This window comes from Uloborus diversus, unplaced genomic scaffold (assembly GCF_026930045.1).
Source record: "Uloborus diversus isolate 005 unplaced genomic scaffold, Udiv.v.3.1 scaffold_317, whole genome shotgun sequence".
NCBI lineage: Eukaryota > Metazoa > Arthropoda > Arachnida > Araneae > Uloboridae > Uloborus > Uloborus diversus.
In genome coordinates this window covers 31,524-47,505 of record NW_026558480.1, presented here as the reverse complement: position 1 = coordinate 47,505, position 15,982 = coordinate 31,524, and the positions used below count along the sequence as shown (strand labels likewise).

Sequence of the window (15,982 nt, the reverse complement as noted above, 5' to 3'; positions counted from 1 at the left end):
AGTGGATGTTCACCCATTGTATTAGTCCTAAACAACGCTTTGCTTTAGTTTATAGAAAATAACCGCTCCGATTCTTAACTTTTTTTTTTTCATTTTACTTATGAACGTTAATAAAATACATTCTGATATCATTCTAATCGCGCTGCATAAACCTTCTTCGTTTTTTAAATTATAAATATATTTACCCAAATCTATACTGTTAAGTGCTAATAATGCTGTAGTGTACATACTGTAAGTACCATGCTGCTTTGTTTTAAGTTTTTCTCCCCCATTAATCATTGATTTTGTGCTAAATTACAGAATTTTATGTCAAATAATAACTCTTTTTGTAAAATACAGAAAAACGGTTCTTTGTAAAAGGTACTGCAATATATAGTTAATAAATGGTTTGAAACAATATGAGGGGGTGTTTACAAACGTCTGAAACAAGTGGGTATGATTATAAAAAAATTACTAAACATACCTTGTTCCACAACGCGAAATTCCGACTTACGCGAGGGTGTCTTGGAACGCATCCCTCACATAAGTCGGGACTCGACTGTAATTGCTGTTTACGAAATTTTCCAATAAAAAAATAAATTAAAATATAGCGAGTAATAGCTTTACACTTGTTCAGCAACGTGTTCAGACTGATACAGTTTTAGTTATTCCTTCCAGTCAGTGTCGATTCAATTCAATCATGAGAAGCAACTAAAAATGTGAGAGTGAAACAGTAAGTGCTAAAAAATATGAAACGGTCCGTAAAATTTTCAATGAAATGTAAGTTACGTATTTTACAACTTAACTTTTTTTTGAAAAAAATTACGATTATTGAATGTGCTAACTAAACTGAAGAAGTTTGAAATGTCACTGACATTTTCATCTCTGCTGGAACAATTGCTGCCCACGCAATGGGAGCTTGATTAACCTTTTATTTTTCCTCCCTGTCAATTATGCTGGGTTAGTTGAAAGCTATACAAATACAAATACAAATGTGACAACCAGCAACAGGCTCTGGGCCCAGCTAGGCTGGTCCTAGTCAATTAATTAGTCCCCAATGAAGATCAATGGCCCTCTTAAAGCTAGCCACTCCCTTGCTCATTACCGCCTCTTCCGGTAAGCTATTCCAAGTGCCCACGACCCTGCTAAAGTAGTAGTTTTTCCTGATTTCCAAGTTAGCCTGAGATTTAAATAGCTTAAAACAATGACCCCTTGTCCTGCTTTCCCCGCAAAAATTTAATCCATTTACATCTTTCATTTTGATAAATTTAAATAACTGAATCATGTCCCCTCTGACTCTCCTTTGCTCCAGGCTATACATGTTAAGCCTATTAAGTCTGGTATCATAATCTAAATCTGAGAGTCCCCCTTACTAATTTAGTTACCGTTCTTTGAACCCTTTCCAATACGAAAATATCTTTCTTCAGATAAGGCGACCAAAACTGAACAGCATACTCCAAATGAGGTCTTACTAAACTCCTATATAAAGGCAGAAGAACTTTCTTAGATTTGTTTGAAATAGATCTCTTGATGAACCCAAGCATTTTGTTGGCTTTGTTACTAGCAATACTGCACTGTTGACTAAACTTGAAGTCCTGATTTATAAAGACACCCAGATCCATAACATTTTCAGCCTGATTTATGACTGAACCCTGTAAATGATATCTCACACGCTTATTTCCATGACCTAAGTGTAGCACTTGACATTTCCCTACATTAACTGCCATACCCCATTTATCTGCCCACTTAGTAATATGATCTAAATCCTCTTGCAGCTGTTTTACTTGTTCTTCATTTTCAACAATCCCCATAACTTTTACATCGTCAGCAAAACAATTCATGCTTCCAGAAATACCATTATAAGCAACCATTATTAATTTTTATTACACTAATAATTAAGTGTTAACCCACTTGAAACTCACTTCAAGCAGACAATTTTAATTTTTTTTCCTATTTGTTCTCATGTTCCTCGATCCGATTAAACAGTTTTTTGGTCCCAATAAGCGAATAATATTAGGCTTGAGTAGTGGGATTCGTTTTGATCTTTTAAGATTTGGTCTGAATATATGGCTGATCCGATTAAGCATATTCCACTGTGTATCAAGAAGTTTCTGCAAAAATATGGCCCATATGGTTCTCTAGGGGGTAGAAGGTGCACTTAATTATAGGCAGGCCACCTGTTCATTAGTTCAAGGCAAATAATGGTCCTGCTGTATGCAAGTTTACACTATTAGCTTATATTGTAAAACTAATGTCATGGTTTGTATGCTTTTAAAAACCCTTGAGAATTGCTTTAAAAGAAATAATTTTCAAGTTACTTGAAAAATGTCGAAATGTGTCCGTGAATTTTGTAATTTATTCTGAAAAGGTACATTGGAGAAATTAAAAAAAAGTTTTTGCTGCCGTTTTTCACGCAGTCTCTTCAATTGTATTTAATGAACATCAGATTGTTTAAAAGGAAATCCGATTTTTTAAATTTTGTGTGAAAAACCGGCGTCAAATTTAGTCCACTGAAAGAATCGAGTTTTTGAGGACTATTACTTGAATAAAAATTTTCAGAATTAATAATTTATATACTAAAAATCTCACTTTTGGAACCTTGTCAACACTGAGTTTGTGCTGCTCTGATAATTGCATTTAGGATGCTTAAAATCTTAATTCTGTTGCACCTTTTTAATTTTTTAATCATTTCAAATGTTGAAAGCTATTTTAACATATGTTACTTAAAATGTTTTTTGTTTCAACAGTTTCTTTATTTCATTGATTTCATTTAATAAAAATAACTGACTAGTTCAATCGGCACCGTTATTGCTGAATCTGCAGGTTCAAACACTAGCACTCTTGAATCGCATATGACTAAAAACAATGTATTAGATCAGCGTTTCTTAAATTGTGTTTCACAGAACACCAGGGTTCCTCAGAGCTCTCTCAGGGATTCCATGAGATTTGTATATTTTCTTTTCCCTTCTTTCAAATTTGTCACTTAAAAAATCGACAAAAATAACCCCTTTATTATTACCCACCTGGGATAGCCACTATGTGGGAACAATTTTATTTCTTGTCTAAAATAATGCAAATTTTTGACTATCAAAAATAGCATGAAATGGTGCTTTTAAGGTTTTAACTTCGAAATTTTTTCCAGATCAATCCCAAAAGGCCTATTTTTCACCTAATGGGTCTCCAAAGATAGCATAAAATTGGGTTTTAAAATCTTCAATTTTGAAAAAGTTACGGAAGAAGCTATTGACTCCCTAATATCGCCAAAAATAGTTTAAAAGTGGCTTCAATGTTGAGCAAATTTCGGGAAAGCACCCCAAATCCCTCTGCTACAACATTACCAAATATTGCCATAAATTACGAATTTTGACATCAATTTCAAATATTTCACCCTTGATATTAGCCATTCTCCCAGTATCTATGGCAAGGCCATTGTGGCTTGATCGGTAAGGCATCGGACTTGTGATCGGAGAGAGCCGGGTTCGATCCTCCCTGGTTGAAGATCAACCGTGTTCATTAACGGTGACTGGGGCACATTAAATATGCTCATGGTCACAAAGTCCTCCAAGTGAAACGATACTTCTGGGGGTGCTAGACCAAGGATTGCACGGTTACTGATCTGATTTCAAAAAATCAGAGCTGCCTTCAGGATTTCATCCAACTGGTTAAGCCACAAATAGTGGTAAGTAGGGAGGACTCTGGAATGAAAAGTATCTATGGCAGCAATTGAAAGGACAATTTAAGCATTTAACAAGTGGTGACCAATTTAAAAAGAAGTACTTATTACGAGGGTCTAAATGGTTTAGTTCTGTCTAAGGCCCCTATATATACAGCGAATCTAGTTCTGTCTGAGGGAACACACAGTGACATCAAAAACTCTAATTTGTAAATAAATAACAAAATGTTAAAAAATAAGAGGTATTTTTACATTTTTAATTTTAAGGTTTAAAAACTTTTCTATGTAAATTTAAGTAAATTATTAACACTTTTGTAAGTAAAGCACATCAGTATTTCTTTTTTCTAATTAAGAAGATATTTTAATCATATAACTCATCCATCAATTCCAGGGTTGGCAAGTTTCTGCAAGGCGGTTAAAACCACTGGTAGAAACCGGCATGGCAAAAACCAGTTTCTGCCACATTTGCGGCAGAAACTGGCAAAAACTCACAAAATGACAAAAAATTAATTATTGACACACAGTAGAAAATGCAAGGAAAAAATAATTATTTTAATGTGCACAAATGAGGAACTTAAGAATACTCTTGCAACAAAAGAGCTAGCAGGCAAGGCATCAAAGAACAAGCAATATTCGTGAAACTTTCATGAGTTGTATATTTTTTCAAACTGGTTCACCATCTAGTAACTGGGAAAGTGGTAAAAAATTTAACTGGAAAAATAAGTTTCGAGAAATGCGACCAATTTGTTTTGCAAAGCTGTGACATTAGGTACATACAAAATCTAGGTTAATATTGGCAAGTAAAATTCTGACACTTTCTTCTTGAAGCATGTGATAATTTCAATCACAAGCAATTTAGATGAAGCATATAAAGCGAGCAAATTACAATCAGTAATTTCCTGTTTTTAGTTCTATATGTCACTCCTCTTGCCTAAGAACCCATCTGATTTTTGTCCTTTGTTAGATTAATGCAAATATTACGAGCATCTACAATTGAAAAGTTTCCTTTCCAAACTAAATCAAGGGCATTAGCATAGGATTTTATTTTTTTAAATGATGAAATGAAGTTTGATGTCTCAGTTTATTTAAACGAATATCATTTAGTAATTACTTTAAAAGTTAAGTAAAGTTAAAGTTATTAAAGACACTTTTAAGTTTTTACCGGTTATAACCAGTTTCGGCCATTGGCACGGCAAAAACTAGTTTCTGCCGGCAGAAAGCCAACCCTGATCAATTCTGAGGTTATATATTCCTTTTAAAAATGCTGAGATTTCTCAGAATCACAAATAAGAGTGTACTGGTATTTTACAATAAGAAATAATAATTAGTAATCATCAATAATTAAAATGATCTATAATTATGTATATTTAATTAGCGATTGAATGACAAATAGTTAATGTGATAGTCTCTTTGGCGTAAGAACCTAGGCATTCTCCGAAACAAAATACTGGCTACACCCCTGCAAACTTTTGAAACACCAAGAGTTCCACGAAAAAATGAGAATTAAAAAGGGTTCGGTTCCACTAATCAAAGAAATTAAGAAACGCTGTATTAGATGCTTATGCACATTAACTTATATGCGCATTAAGAATCATGCCTTATATAAAGTAAACAAGTATTGCAAAAATACCTAATCATATGTTTCCTAATTTCAGTCACTGCAAAACTTTGAAATGAATTTTGAAATTCTGATTTTTTTCAAATTACTTATTGTACTAGGTTAAACTTTTTAATTTTTAAATTTTGCTTTTTACTATTAATTCAGATCAGTGGTAATGATTCTGCTCTTTACAGCCCACTCGATTAAAGATTGATTTTGAAGCTTTATTAGCATGGTGTAAAAGGTTTTGTCTGGGACTGAAACTTTTATGTTAACAGGAACCCAATCAGACTTTATTATATATATTATTACTGTAGAAAAGTTCACTCTTTCAAGTACCCCTAACTAGTCCTTGAAAAACTTTATCCTTGAAAAGTCCTTGAATGGCAATTTAAGATTACATTTTTTTACTGCTCAAAAACTTTTGGTTGGTTTTAAATTATCCACTGAGGCTGTTTCTTTTGCTTCTTACACTATTTTAATTTTCTAACTAAAAATAATTTTATTACTAACTATGTGGAGCCTTTTTAAATGGTCAGCCCAACATATGACCAGACTGCAATTCATATATACATGTGTTTATATGTGTGCATAGAGAGAGAGAGAGAGAGATAGATATGCATGTATATTTATTTCTACATTATTATTTTTTAGCTTTTATCAGGAAAGTTTACACCATCATTATGTTTCAACTTGCTATCACAACTGCATTTATATGCCTGTTTCTGTATGAGTAAGTATTTTCTGACATAAGTAAGATTTCACTGTATTTATTTAACTATTTTGTAAAATACCAAAAAATCTTATCTATGGTCTTTATTATCAGGATTGGCATTTTGATATTTAAAAAAACTAGTTCTTGGCATGACGAGTATTGAACATTAGATTCAACTGTAAAAAGCTGGTTTTACTGTCAAAAATCTAAAATAGGAAAAGACTTTATGAGTAAAATAATTTTCCAGGATACTTAAATTCACATTAAAATGTATTTCATTAAGTGTATTAAAAAGTAGCAGTTTGAAAGGTATAAATTTTTATTTTAATTGCCTCATTAATATTGATTAGTTTATGTTGTATACAGTGGCGTAGCTAGACCCGACTTTCGGGGGGGGTTACTTCTTTTATATATATATATATATATATATATATATATATATATATATATTATATATATATATATATATATATATATATATATATATATATATATATATATATATATATATATATATATATATAATCGCTTAGAATTTTTTCCTTTTCTTTTTTTTTTCTTTCTCTTCTCTCTTTTTTTTCTCTTTTTTTTTTTTGAGACTAACTTTTCGGGGGGGGGTTTTGTCCCCAAAACCCCCCCCTTAGCTACGCCCCTGGTTGTATAAGTTGCAATAATTTCAATGAAAAAAGAATACAAATCTTGGCCACCAGGTTGCTCAGGCGACTAAGAAAAAAATACTGTGGTTCTTTTAGAACATTACGGACCCGGGTTCAGTTCCCAGGTTTGCATGGTTGACTCAGCCTTTCATCCCTTCAGTGGGCCAATAAAATTAGTACCAAGCGTACTTGGGAGCTAAACCCCAGGGGTTACTCGTTTGATTCACCACCTAACCGGAACATCTGCCGTGCATCACAGAGCCCTGAGCCTTGTAAACTGGGATGGGCACAGTAGTCCTTGGCCTGTATGGGCTGTTGCGCTGCAACGAGCTTTGAATTCAACTGTCATAAAACACAGAAATTATAACCAGTGTTAGAAATACATAGCCGTTAGGCATAATTTGCAACCAAATATTGCTGTAGTTGCACAATTCATGCTCTGCTGAAAAATTTAAATATTTCAGTTTCTAAAGACTTCGGTGTTGAAACATCAAAGGTTTTTGGAACAAATCATTGGTAGCCATCTGAGAGATTTATTTCTCAGGGGTCTGGGTCGAAATCCCGACAGCCCAAACCCCGACAAGCCAGAATCCCGACAGACGGTATCCCGACTGCCCGATATCCCGACAGGGCCGAAATCCCGACTGTCCAGAATCATAGGCGGATTTACGGGGGTGCCAGGTGGTGCGCCGCACCCCCAAAATTTTTGGTTCGGTTTTGAAAAAAATTAGTTTAGTATATTTCACTCAGAAACGCAGTTGAGGGAAAAAAATCATAGCTGCTATACTAGTATATTTACTTGAATCCAGTATATCACCACACGTGGCTAGTACAAGAAAAACATAACTGTACTCATATTAAGAATTAAAGTAATTTTATCCATTTGGAAAAAAAAAACTTAAATAATTTTATGCAAATAAAGACACTTCTCAAACAATTTATTGTTCAATGCTGTGTTATTGTATAGAATAATTGCATGTTCTGTAATTGGGTATTTATTCGTATATCAATACCAATTCTTCTATTTTGAAACAACAATGGCTAATAAAGTCCAAAAAAAAAAAAAACATGGCTATTGCAAGAAACTTCAAAAATTTTTGAAGGAGGACTCCCGGACATTTTGCATCAGTGGTGCTTCCAGGGGGGAGGAGGCACAAGACTGGTGATCCTCCCCACAAAATGCTGAGTGGATGCTTTTAAAAATATATTCTTTATTATTGAAGAGAAGAAAAGATCTCATTTTGAGAAAACGCAGTAATTTTACGAAAAAAAAAGAATGTTGAGAGCAAATCTTAATTTCTTTCAAAAAGAAATATTGACATTTAAATTTTTCAACAGCTTCAGATTATAGGCAGCGAATTGTGTGCTTCCTCCCCCCTCCTTGCACAATCCTCTTTCTTTCATATCTCCCCCTCCCATTTTTTTTTTTTCATTTTTTCTATTTCGTTTTCATTTTTTCTATTAGTCCTCAAAATTTTTCTTCTCCAAAACCCTTTCTCCAGCCAAAGTTATTACAGAGTACCTCAAATTTCGTTTCTTGGGCTTCACTTTCGCAAAAATTCCAAGGAAGATCTTCTAATCACCTAAATACATAGAAAACTGTTTAAAATTGCGTTTTTGGAGCTTCAGTTTTGAAACACTGCAGTGTCCCTAACGTTACCAAATATGGTCTTACACTCATGTGTTTAAGACTTTAATTTTGAAAAATATTCGAACAAGGGCCTCCGATCCCTTTACTCTAATATCATCAAAAAGTGTTAATATTTTGGTTTTGAAAACTATTTCGAAATATTTAAGTGGGAGAATCCTTTTTTTTAATACCTTGGAGTATTGCAGAAGAACTTCATTTTTAGGACTTCAATTTTGAAATTTTTCCAGGGGAGAGCTCCAGAACACCCGGTCCAGCATCAAAAATTGTCCTCCGTAACATTTTTGGAACTTCAATTATGAAAAATAAAAGAGGTGGCGTGGGGGAGGGGAGGGGATATGTATTTCAATCTGCTTTTCAAAAAATCGATTGGAGACAGTCTATGAGTCTCATTCCTTTCCCAAACTATAAATATGGACTAAAATCACATTTATAAGACTAAAATTTCTAAAAATAGCCTTGGAGCCACACATACCTTTCTTGCCCCTAAAATATCATCAAGAACTGTAAAACTGTGTTTTCAAAACTACTATTTCAAATTTTTTCTGGGGCGTGAATCCCATTCCAAAACAGTTGCTGGATTCACCCATTGCTTCTAATATCGACTTTCGTTTAAGACTTTTTCTGCAGTTTGAAATGTTAAGAATTGCCCATCCCCTAATCTTACTAAATACCGTTTACATCGCGTTTTTTAGACTTAAAAGCGTGTCCCGCCCTAAAATTATTTTCTGATTTCGCCACTGCCTTGTTATTCCGGGAATCCCCCCCCCCCAGTTTCGTGTTATTCTTGCACCCCCAAATATTTTGGCCTAAATCCGCCTATGTCCAGAATCCCGACAGGGTCAAAATCCCGACAAGCCAGGATACCGACAAGGTCAAAATCCCGACTGGCCAGAATCCCGACATAGTCAAAATCCCGATAAGTCAGAATCCCGACATCATCAAAATCTCGACAAGCTCTAGAATCCCGATAACAAAATCTAAATAGAAACACTCAATTTTGCTTAATAAAAGACAATTTTTAATTAAATCCTAGCCGCCTTCGGCGGGCGCCACGTCCTCGACACATGTTCAGTTTTTAATGTTTACATATTACTTAAAACGTTCACTTCTTTTATACATATATTACATACATATGTACACATATTACATATATACATATATATATATATATATATATATATATATATATATATATATTACATATATGTAATATTACACGATTACACGTATTACATGTATAGTTTGCATATTACACATTACTATTTTTGTGATCTCTTTATTTCAAAACAGAGTTCAATATGAATTCAAATGACATTTGGTAAAAGCATGGAATCACATGTGATTTGGTGCTGAATGGTCTTTTGGTTCCATTTTCTCCAAGAGGGTGGAGTGCGACGTTTTCTATGTCATGCGAGACTTCTTTAACTCAAGAAGTGATTGACGGATTTAGAAAAAGGGTAGACCCCAGAAGGTACAGATGATTCAATTTGGTGCCTATAGCTTCAGGAGGGCGGAGCAGTCGAACGTTTTTCTCTCATTATTTGTGACTGCCATGTCTCGAGAAGTAATGCAAGGATTAAGACAAAATTTGGTCTGCAGACCTTGTATAACACAAGGTGCTGATTTTTTTTATTTTATTTTATTGGTGTTTATCCTTTCAAAGAGATGGCGCAAAAAGATATTCTTTCTCGTTTACTATGACTGCTATTATCTCAAGAAGTAAGACAAGGTTTCAGACAAAATTTAGCGTACAGGTGCAAATTTATTTAAACTGGCCCTATTTCTGTTTTTTGATTTTTTTTTAATCAGTTTGCGAGAGTCATAATTAGCGTGATTAAATAAGCAATGAAAAATAAATTAAATTTAAAATGTTTCTTAGTTCGCCTCAAGATCAGCCAAGAGAAAAAAATAAAGAGAATATGAGCAAGCTTAAAAAAAAAAATTCTAAACTAGCAAAGTGTTACATATGTTCCTAAGAACGTATAGACTCCCGAAACATCCATTTTGACGTTTCCCAAGTTAATAACAGCGAGTTTTCTCGTGACGTCTGTATGTACGTATATGCGTATGTGTGTATGTATGTCGCATTACTCATGAACGGTATGTCCTAGAAAGTTGAAATTTATTACGTAGACTCCTTTAGTCTTTTAGTTGCCAAGTTTTGTCGCCAACTTGGCGATTTTTTTAAAATCTGGTTTCAATGTGACCATTGTTGGTGATATTTAGAGTTAACTCTTGAATCACATTAAAACTGCCATAATGGGGAAATAACATTAAATAGGTGTAAAAGGAAGTTATGTGATGCGCACATCAGCTCGTTTTCTTTGTAATGTAAATACCCGGGACATAAAATAACTAGCTGATATGTGCATCACATGACTACCTTTTACGTCAATTAAATTACAGTAGTGCCTTGGATTATGCAAAGAAACACTTTAAATATTTTTGTTGCGAAGCGAAGCAAAAAAACGTTTATACAGATTGGTTTTCCCAAAATTGGACATTTTAACATAATTTAATGGTCAACTCTCTGAATATTACCAATAGTGGCCAAAATAAAACCAGATTTGGAAAAAAAAATCGCCAAATTGGCGAGAAAACTTCGCGGCTGAAAGCTTGATGATATATCTCCAAGTTTTTGACAAATTATAACACCACTTAAGTTAGCATTGAAATTAACAATGATTTCCCTCCAAAAAGGTGTAAAAAAAACCCCTTAGGAACATCCGAAAGCAACCAAAAGGGAAGGTGCACAACTAGACCCCACTAGGAGTCTACGTACCAAATTTCAACTTTCTAAGACATAATTTTTTTGAGTTATGCGAGATACATACACACATACATACGAACGTCACGAGAAAAATCGTTGTAATTAACTCGAGGATCGTCAGAATGGATGTTTCGGGTGTCTGTACGTTCCTACGCATGTATCCACGTGTGGTTGGGTCGAAAGAAAAAACTCAACATTCATTTGGGGATAAGCAAAATGGAAATTAAGGCCGATTTTGGAGTGAAATTTTTTTTGCGAATACAATACTTCCTTTTTTGTAAAAGGAAGTAAAAACTGAATTAGCATTCTTTCGAAATTTCTGTAGCGAAAATTTACTAGTTGAGGGGCTTCTAGGCCTTATTGGGATTTTTGCAGGGTTGAGGAGTTGGAGAGCCTTCGACTCCGACTCTTTTACTCCAAAACCAGTCCGACTCCACCAGCACTGGCAGAGTTGTGGACTTTGACAGAAAATGACCGACTCCGACTCTTGAAATTTTAAACCTTCGACTACAGACTCTGCTCCTCAACTCCAAAACCAGCCCGACTCCGATTTCTACTGCCCTGGATATTGGACAGTCAGGACTTCGTTTTGTCGGGATTTTGATTTGTCGGGAATTTGACTCTGTCGGGATTCTGGCTTGTCGGGATTTCGACCCTGTCGGGATTTTTGGTTGGTCGGGATTTGAACCCTGTCGGGATTTTGGCTTGTCGGGATTTCGACCCCGTCGGGATTCTGGTTCGTCGAGATTTCGGCTGGTCGGGATTCTGGCTTGTCGGTATTTCGACTGTCGGGATTACGTCCGGATATCATTTCTCAGCTCTGCGCAGGTCATTTTTTGCTTGGCAATAACAAGTGTAAACATTAATTATAATTAAATGCACATTACTTTTGAAATCAATGTTACTGCGTCAATAACTACCTGATTTTTTAGAAAACGTTATTCATATTTCTGATGTATTTTACAGGCCTAATGTCAAGCTATATTCCATGGAGCATCCTGCAATGTTCTGGGTGGCTTTGTAAGTATAAAACAAAAATCATAATATTGTGTTTGAAAAATAAAAGACTGATGTCTTTCTTACTGAAGAACTTCACGTAAAAAAAAAAAAATAACTAAATGTTTTCTGCTCTAAATCTTATGTATAGTTTCCCTCAAAAGAATTAGTTTTTGATGATATTATTTCAGATCTAGAAACATATCGGGCTTTTTATAAATGCAATAAACATCAAAGAAAAAAGTTTTAAATGTTTCGTTTAATTGATATTAAATGTTTTAAATATATTTTCTAAACATCAGCATCAAAGCCAGGGGCACCCTGATGAGAGACTACTGGGACATCCCAGTTTCTGTTTTTTGGAGAATTGTGTTTCACAATTTGGTAAATTTTGAGAAAGCATTGCAATATTTCATATTTTTAAATGGTGCGTGATGTCTCTTCTCATTTTTAATCATTACACAATTTTTAATGATGCATAATGTCTTCTCATTAGATGCAAGTGTGCCCTTTTTCTCATATTTTATTACCAGTGGACAAAATTCGAATTTTCATTTGGTAAACTCCACCTTTCCTGCAAATTCAAGTTTGGGGTGCCCCTGATTGAAACCAAGCACACAAGTTCTATGTTTTGTTTTTTCAGCATTAAATATAGGCTTTATCTATTCAAAAACAGTTTTTGAATTATTCTAAATAAATGATTTCTCATGATTGTTGTGAAACTTAAAAAACTTTAGCAACATAGAAAATCAAAATTGAAAGTCTTATGTTAATGAAGTTTGTAAATAGTTCACAGGTATGATAACAAACTTATTGTAATATCATCGAACTTAAAAATAAAGAAGAAAAACAAAAACATTTTATCATCAACTAGAATGAAAAGTAATAGGTACTAAACTGACAAAAATGAACAGCTTTCAAATTGATTTCACAATCAGTGCTGGATCTAGGGGGAGCAAGCCAGGTCCCTTGCCCCGGGTGGCAGCTTCTGAGAGGTGGCAAATTCACCCTCTTTCTTTTCTTTTTTTTTTCCTAAATTGAAGGAAAATAATTAAGGACACAGCAATTTAAAGTTTTTTCCCAGTTCAGGAAAACCATTGATGTAGCACTGTTCACAAGGAGGGAAGAAATTGTATGAAAATGAGTTTGGTAGAAGGTTATATGGTATTAGCCAAACTTTGTTAAAATAAACTCAAAGGGAGCTTTAAAATCAATTAGTCTTGAGAGTAGTTTGTCTTATATGAAAAACAATGAAGTAACTAATGATTGGACAGGGATCGGAAATGTAATTCATCTTAGCAGAATTCGTTTTTAAAGTGTAACTGTATAAACACTTTGGAACTTGTTCAAGACTTGCAGTTTTAGAAAAGTCCGGGGAACATTGCAATAAACTTAAAGAAATCATGGAATTTTAAGTTTCTGAGCTGAAACTGTTCTGAAGTGTTAAAAAACATATACAAATGCAAATTTCTCAAAATTATAAAATACACAAAAGCCAAGTAATTTCAAGAAACATAAGGGGATTATTGTGAATAAGGAGTACATACTGGTTTTGGTTGCATATTGTTTCTATTTTTGTAGCTCTAGTTGAGTTCATTAACATTTAAACTTCTGTAGTTACAATGATGTAATATAATGACCAATCAACTTTCTTACAAATACAGTATAACTTCGATTCAACGATTTCCTCGATTTAATGATACATTTCACTGGTCCGAATTTGACTGCATTGAATGTCGATGTTCCTTGATTGAACAATAACTTTTCCCAGTCCCTTTACAATCGTTAAATCGGGGTTATACTGTAATAAATAGTTGTTCAAAAGCTTTCACTGTCTTTTTAGAACTAAAGGTATGCTGTTTATAATTCACATAATCATGTTGCTTATGTTTTATCAATTTTTGTACAGCATTAACTGAGCTTTAAATTGAATTATTCCACAGTTTCAAAAAGGAATTCTTATACTTATAACTTTTTTTTTTTTAGTGCTATGACTTTTATTATGATTATTGTACTGAGTTGCTGTCCTGGTGTTCGTAGAAGTTTTCCTTCAAATTTTATATGCCTCTTTCTTTTTGTAAGTAAACTTTTTTCATGTGTACACTTTTTATATTATATCTTAATATTATAACAGATATCTAAGCATTCTTAATTTAAATTTTTTGAAGTTAGAGGTAATGTGTGAATGTAATGTACTCGCATTCTTTCCTACTTAATCTAGTTTTTATATTTTGTAAAACATTTAATACAGTGGAAAACTAACTATCCACGATGTTTGGGACTATCTCTATCCCGGATATCTGAATTTAGGTTTTGTATATCGCTGAAAAAAACGCTGTTTCCCTGATTGTTTTTAACACCCAAATTACTGTAATAAATAGTCATGTATCTTAAAATATGAAGAAATGCCTATAAATTTCAAAATAGTTTGAATTGTAACAAACGTTTAAAATTCTAAAAATCTTGGAATTTTCTCAGACCCTTCCAAAAAAAAAAATCACTGCAGTATTACATAATGGTTTAAAAATCGAAAATGAAGGGTAAGAGACTTGTTTATGAATGTAAATGTGCGATTTTTTATACTAAATGTATGAAAAGAATTTTCATGAACGTCTTATGTTTTGAAAAGGCTTTGTTTTTGCAATTATGATAAGTATTAATTGTTGCCTTAGCATTGAATTAACATCAATAGAAAATCAGACCTCATGATTTGGCAAGGCTGAAGTCTCGGCAAAATAGTCAAAGATTTGGCATTCTTTTTTTTTTTCTAATAACAAATTTATCTTAAATTATATTATTCTTTTTTCCTTTTATTTCTTAATTTGTTACGTAATTTTCTATAACTTTTTGCTACTTTACTGTTTTTTAACTTCCCTACTTTTTTTTTGGGGGGGGGGGGGGGGGGTTCGGAAACTTGTTTCAGGGTTCGATATTTACACATACATACAGTGCTAGATCTAGAGAGAGAGAAACATTTCTGTGTTTTTCATCATTGAAACCCGAAATAAAAACTTGAAGCAAAGTGTAAGGGTGTCAATTTCAAGTTTTTGTCAAAACTCGGGAAAAGTCGAATATCCACACTGCATACATACTATGATTGTGCAGTGCCTTCTTAAAACTTGGATCTCAAATCCAACTCATTTTACTGCATTGTAAAGTTTCTAGGAATCAAGATTAATCAATGAAAAGATGTTATTCCTCTCATATTGGCATTTTTAGAAATCCAATATTTATTGAATTATTCATTTTTTTAAAGAGCAAATTAAAGTAATATGTCTCTCAATATATGTATTAGAAGTGCTAGTGGACTCAAGTAAAATTTCCTGAAACTATGAGGAAGCTGTACCCCCCCCCCCCCCCCCCCCCCTTTCCTCTAAAACCTCTTCAAATATGCATTCAAAAATCATTGAGAAAAAGTTTTTAAAAAAATTTTTTAGTTTTAGAATGTGTTGTCAGCTCAAAATTTTCGGAGACTAGAGCCCAAAATTTTCGGAATTATTGTATCTAACATCCCTAGGGGGGGGGGGGGGGGGGGGATTATGAATAGCAAGAGAAGTTTTTTTTTCCAATGTTTCTCAATTTTAATATCTCATTAGAATAGATTTAAAGGAAATTCAAGCTAAGAAACATTTGAAAAAAAAAAACTGTTACTTTTTTAAATTTTGATAATTGTAACAGGTTTTTATTTATCTTTCAAGACATTCTTTGAATCATTCCTGTTGGGATCTGCTGCAAGGTAGGTTATGAGTCAGCATCAAGATTAAACTTTTCATTTAAAAATGTACTAGATTTTCTAATAAACTATACTTATTTTTATAGTTACTATGACACTGAGGCTGTAATGATAGCTGTTGCCATCTGTGCTGTAAGTAAATTGAGATTTATTTTAATAGTATTTTCCTCTTTGCATGCTTATGAATGGAAGACTCCTATTTGAAAATT

At 33.5% G+C, this 15,982-nt stretch overlaps 1 protein-coding gene across 1 annotated transcript in view; it reads left to right on the top strand.

Moving 5' to 3' along the window:
• LOC129233298 (protein lifeguard 1-like) overlaps positions 1 to 15,982 on the top strand; it is a 61,915-nt gene that overhangs the window by 24,531 nt on the left and 21,402 nt on the right. The window contains exons 3-7 of the mRNA XM_054867351.1: positions 5,907 to 5,985; positions 12,011 to 12,064; positions 14,027 to 14,117; positions 15,739 to 15,776; positions 15,860 to 15,905. Coding sequence (XP_054723326.1) covers positions 5,907 to 5,985; positions 12,011 to 12,064; positions 14,027 to 14,117; positions 15,739 to 15,776; positions 15,860 to 15,905 — 308 coding nt within the window. The remainder of the gene's footprint in view (positions 1 to 5,906; positions 5,986 to 12,010; positions 12,065 to 14,026; positions 14,118 to 15,738; positions 15,777 to 15,859; positions 15,906 to 15,982) is intronic.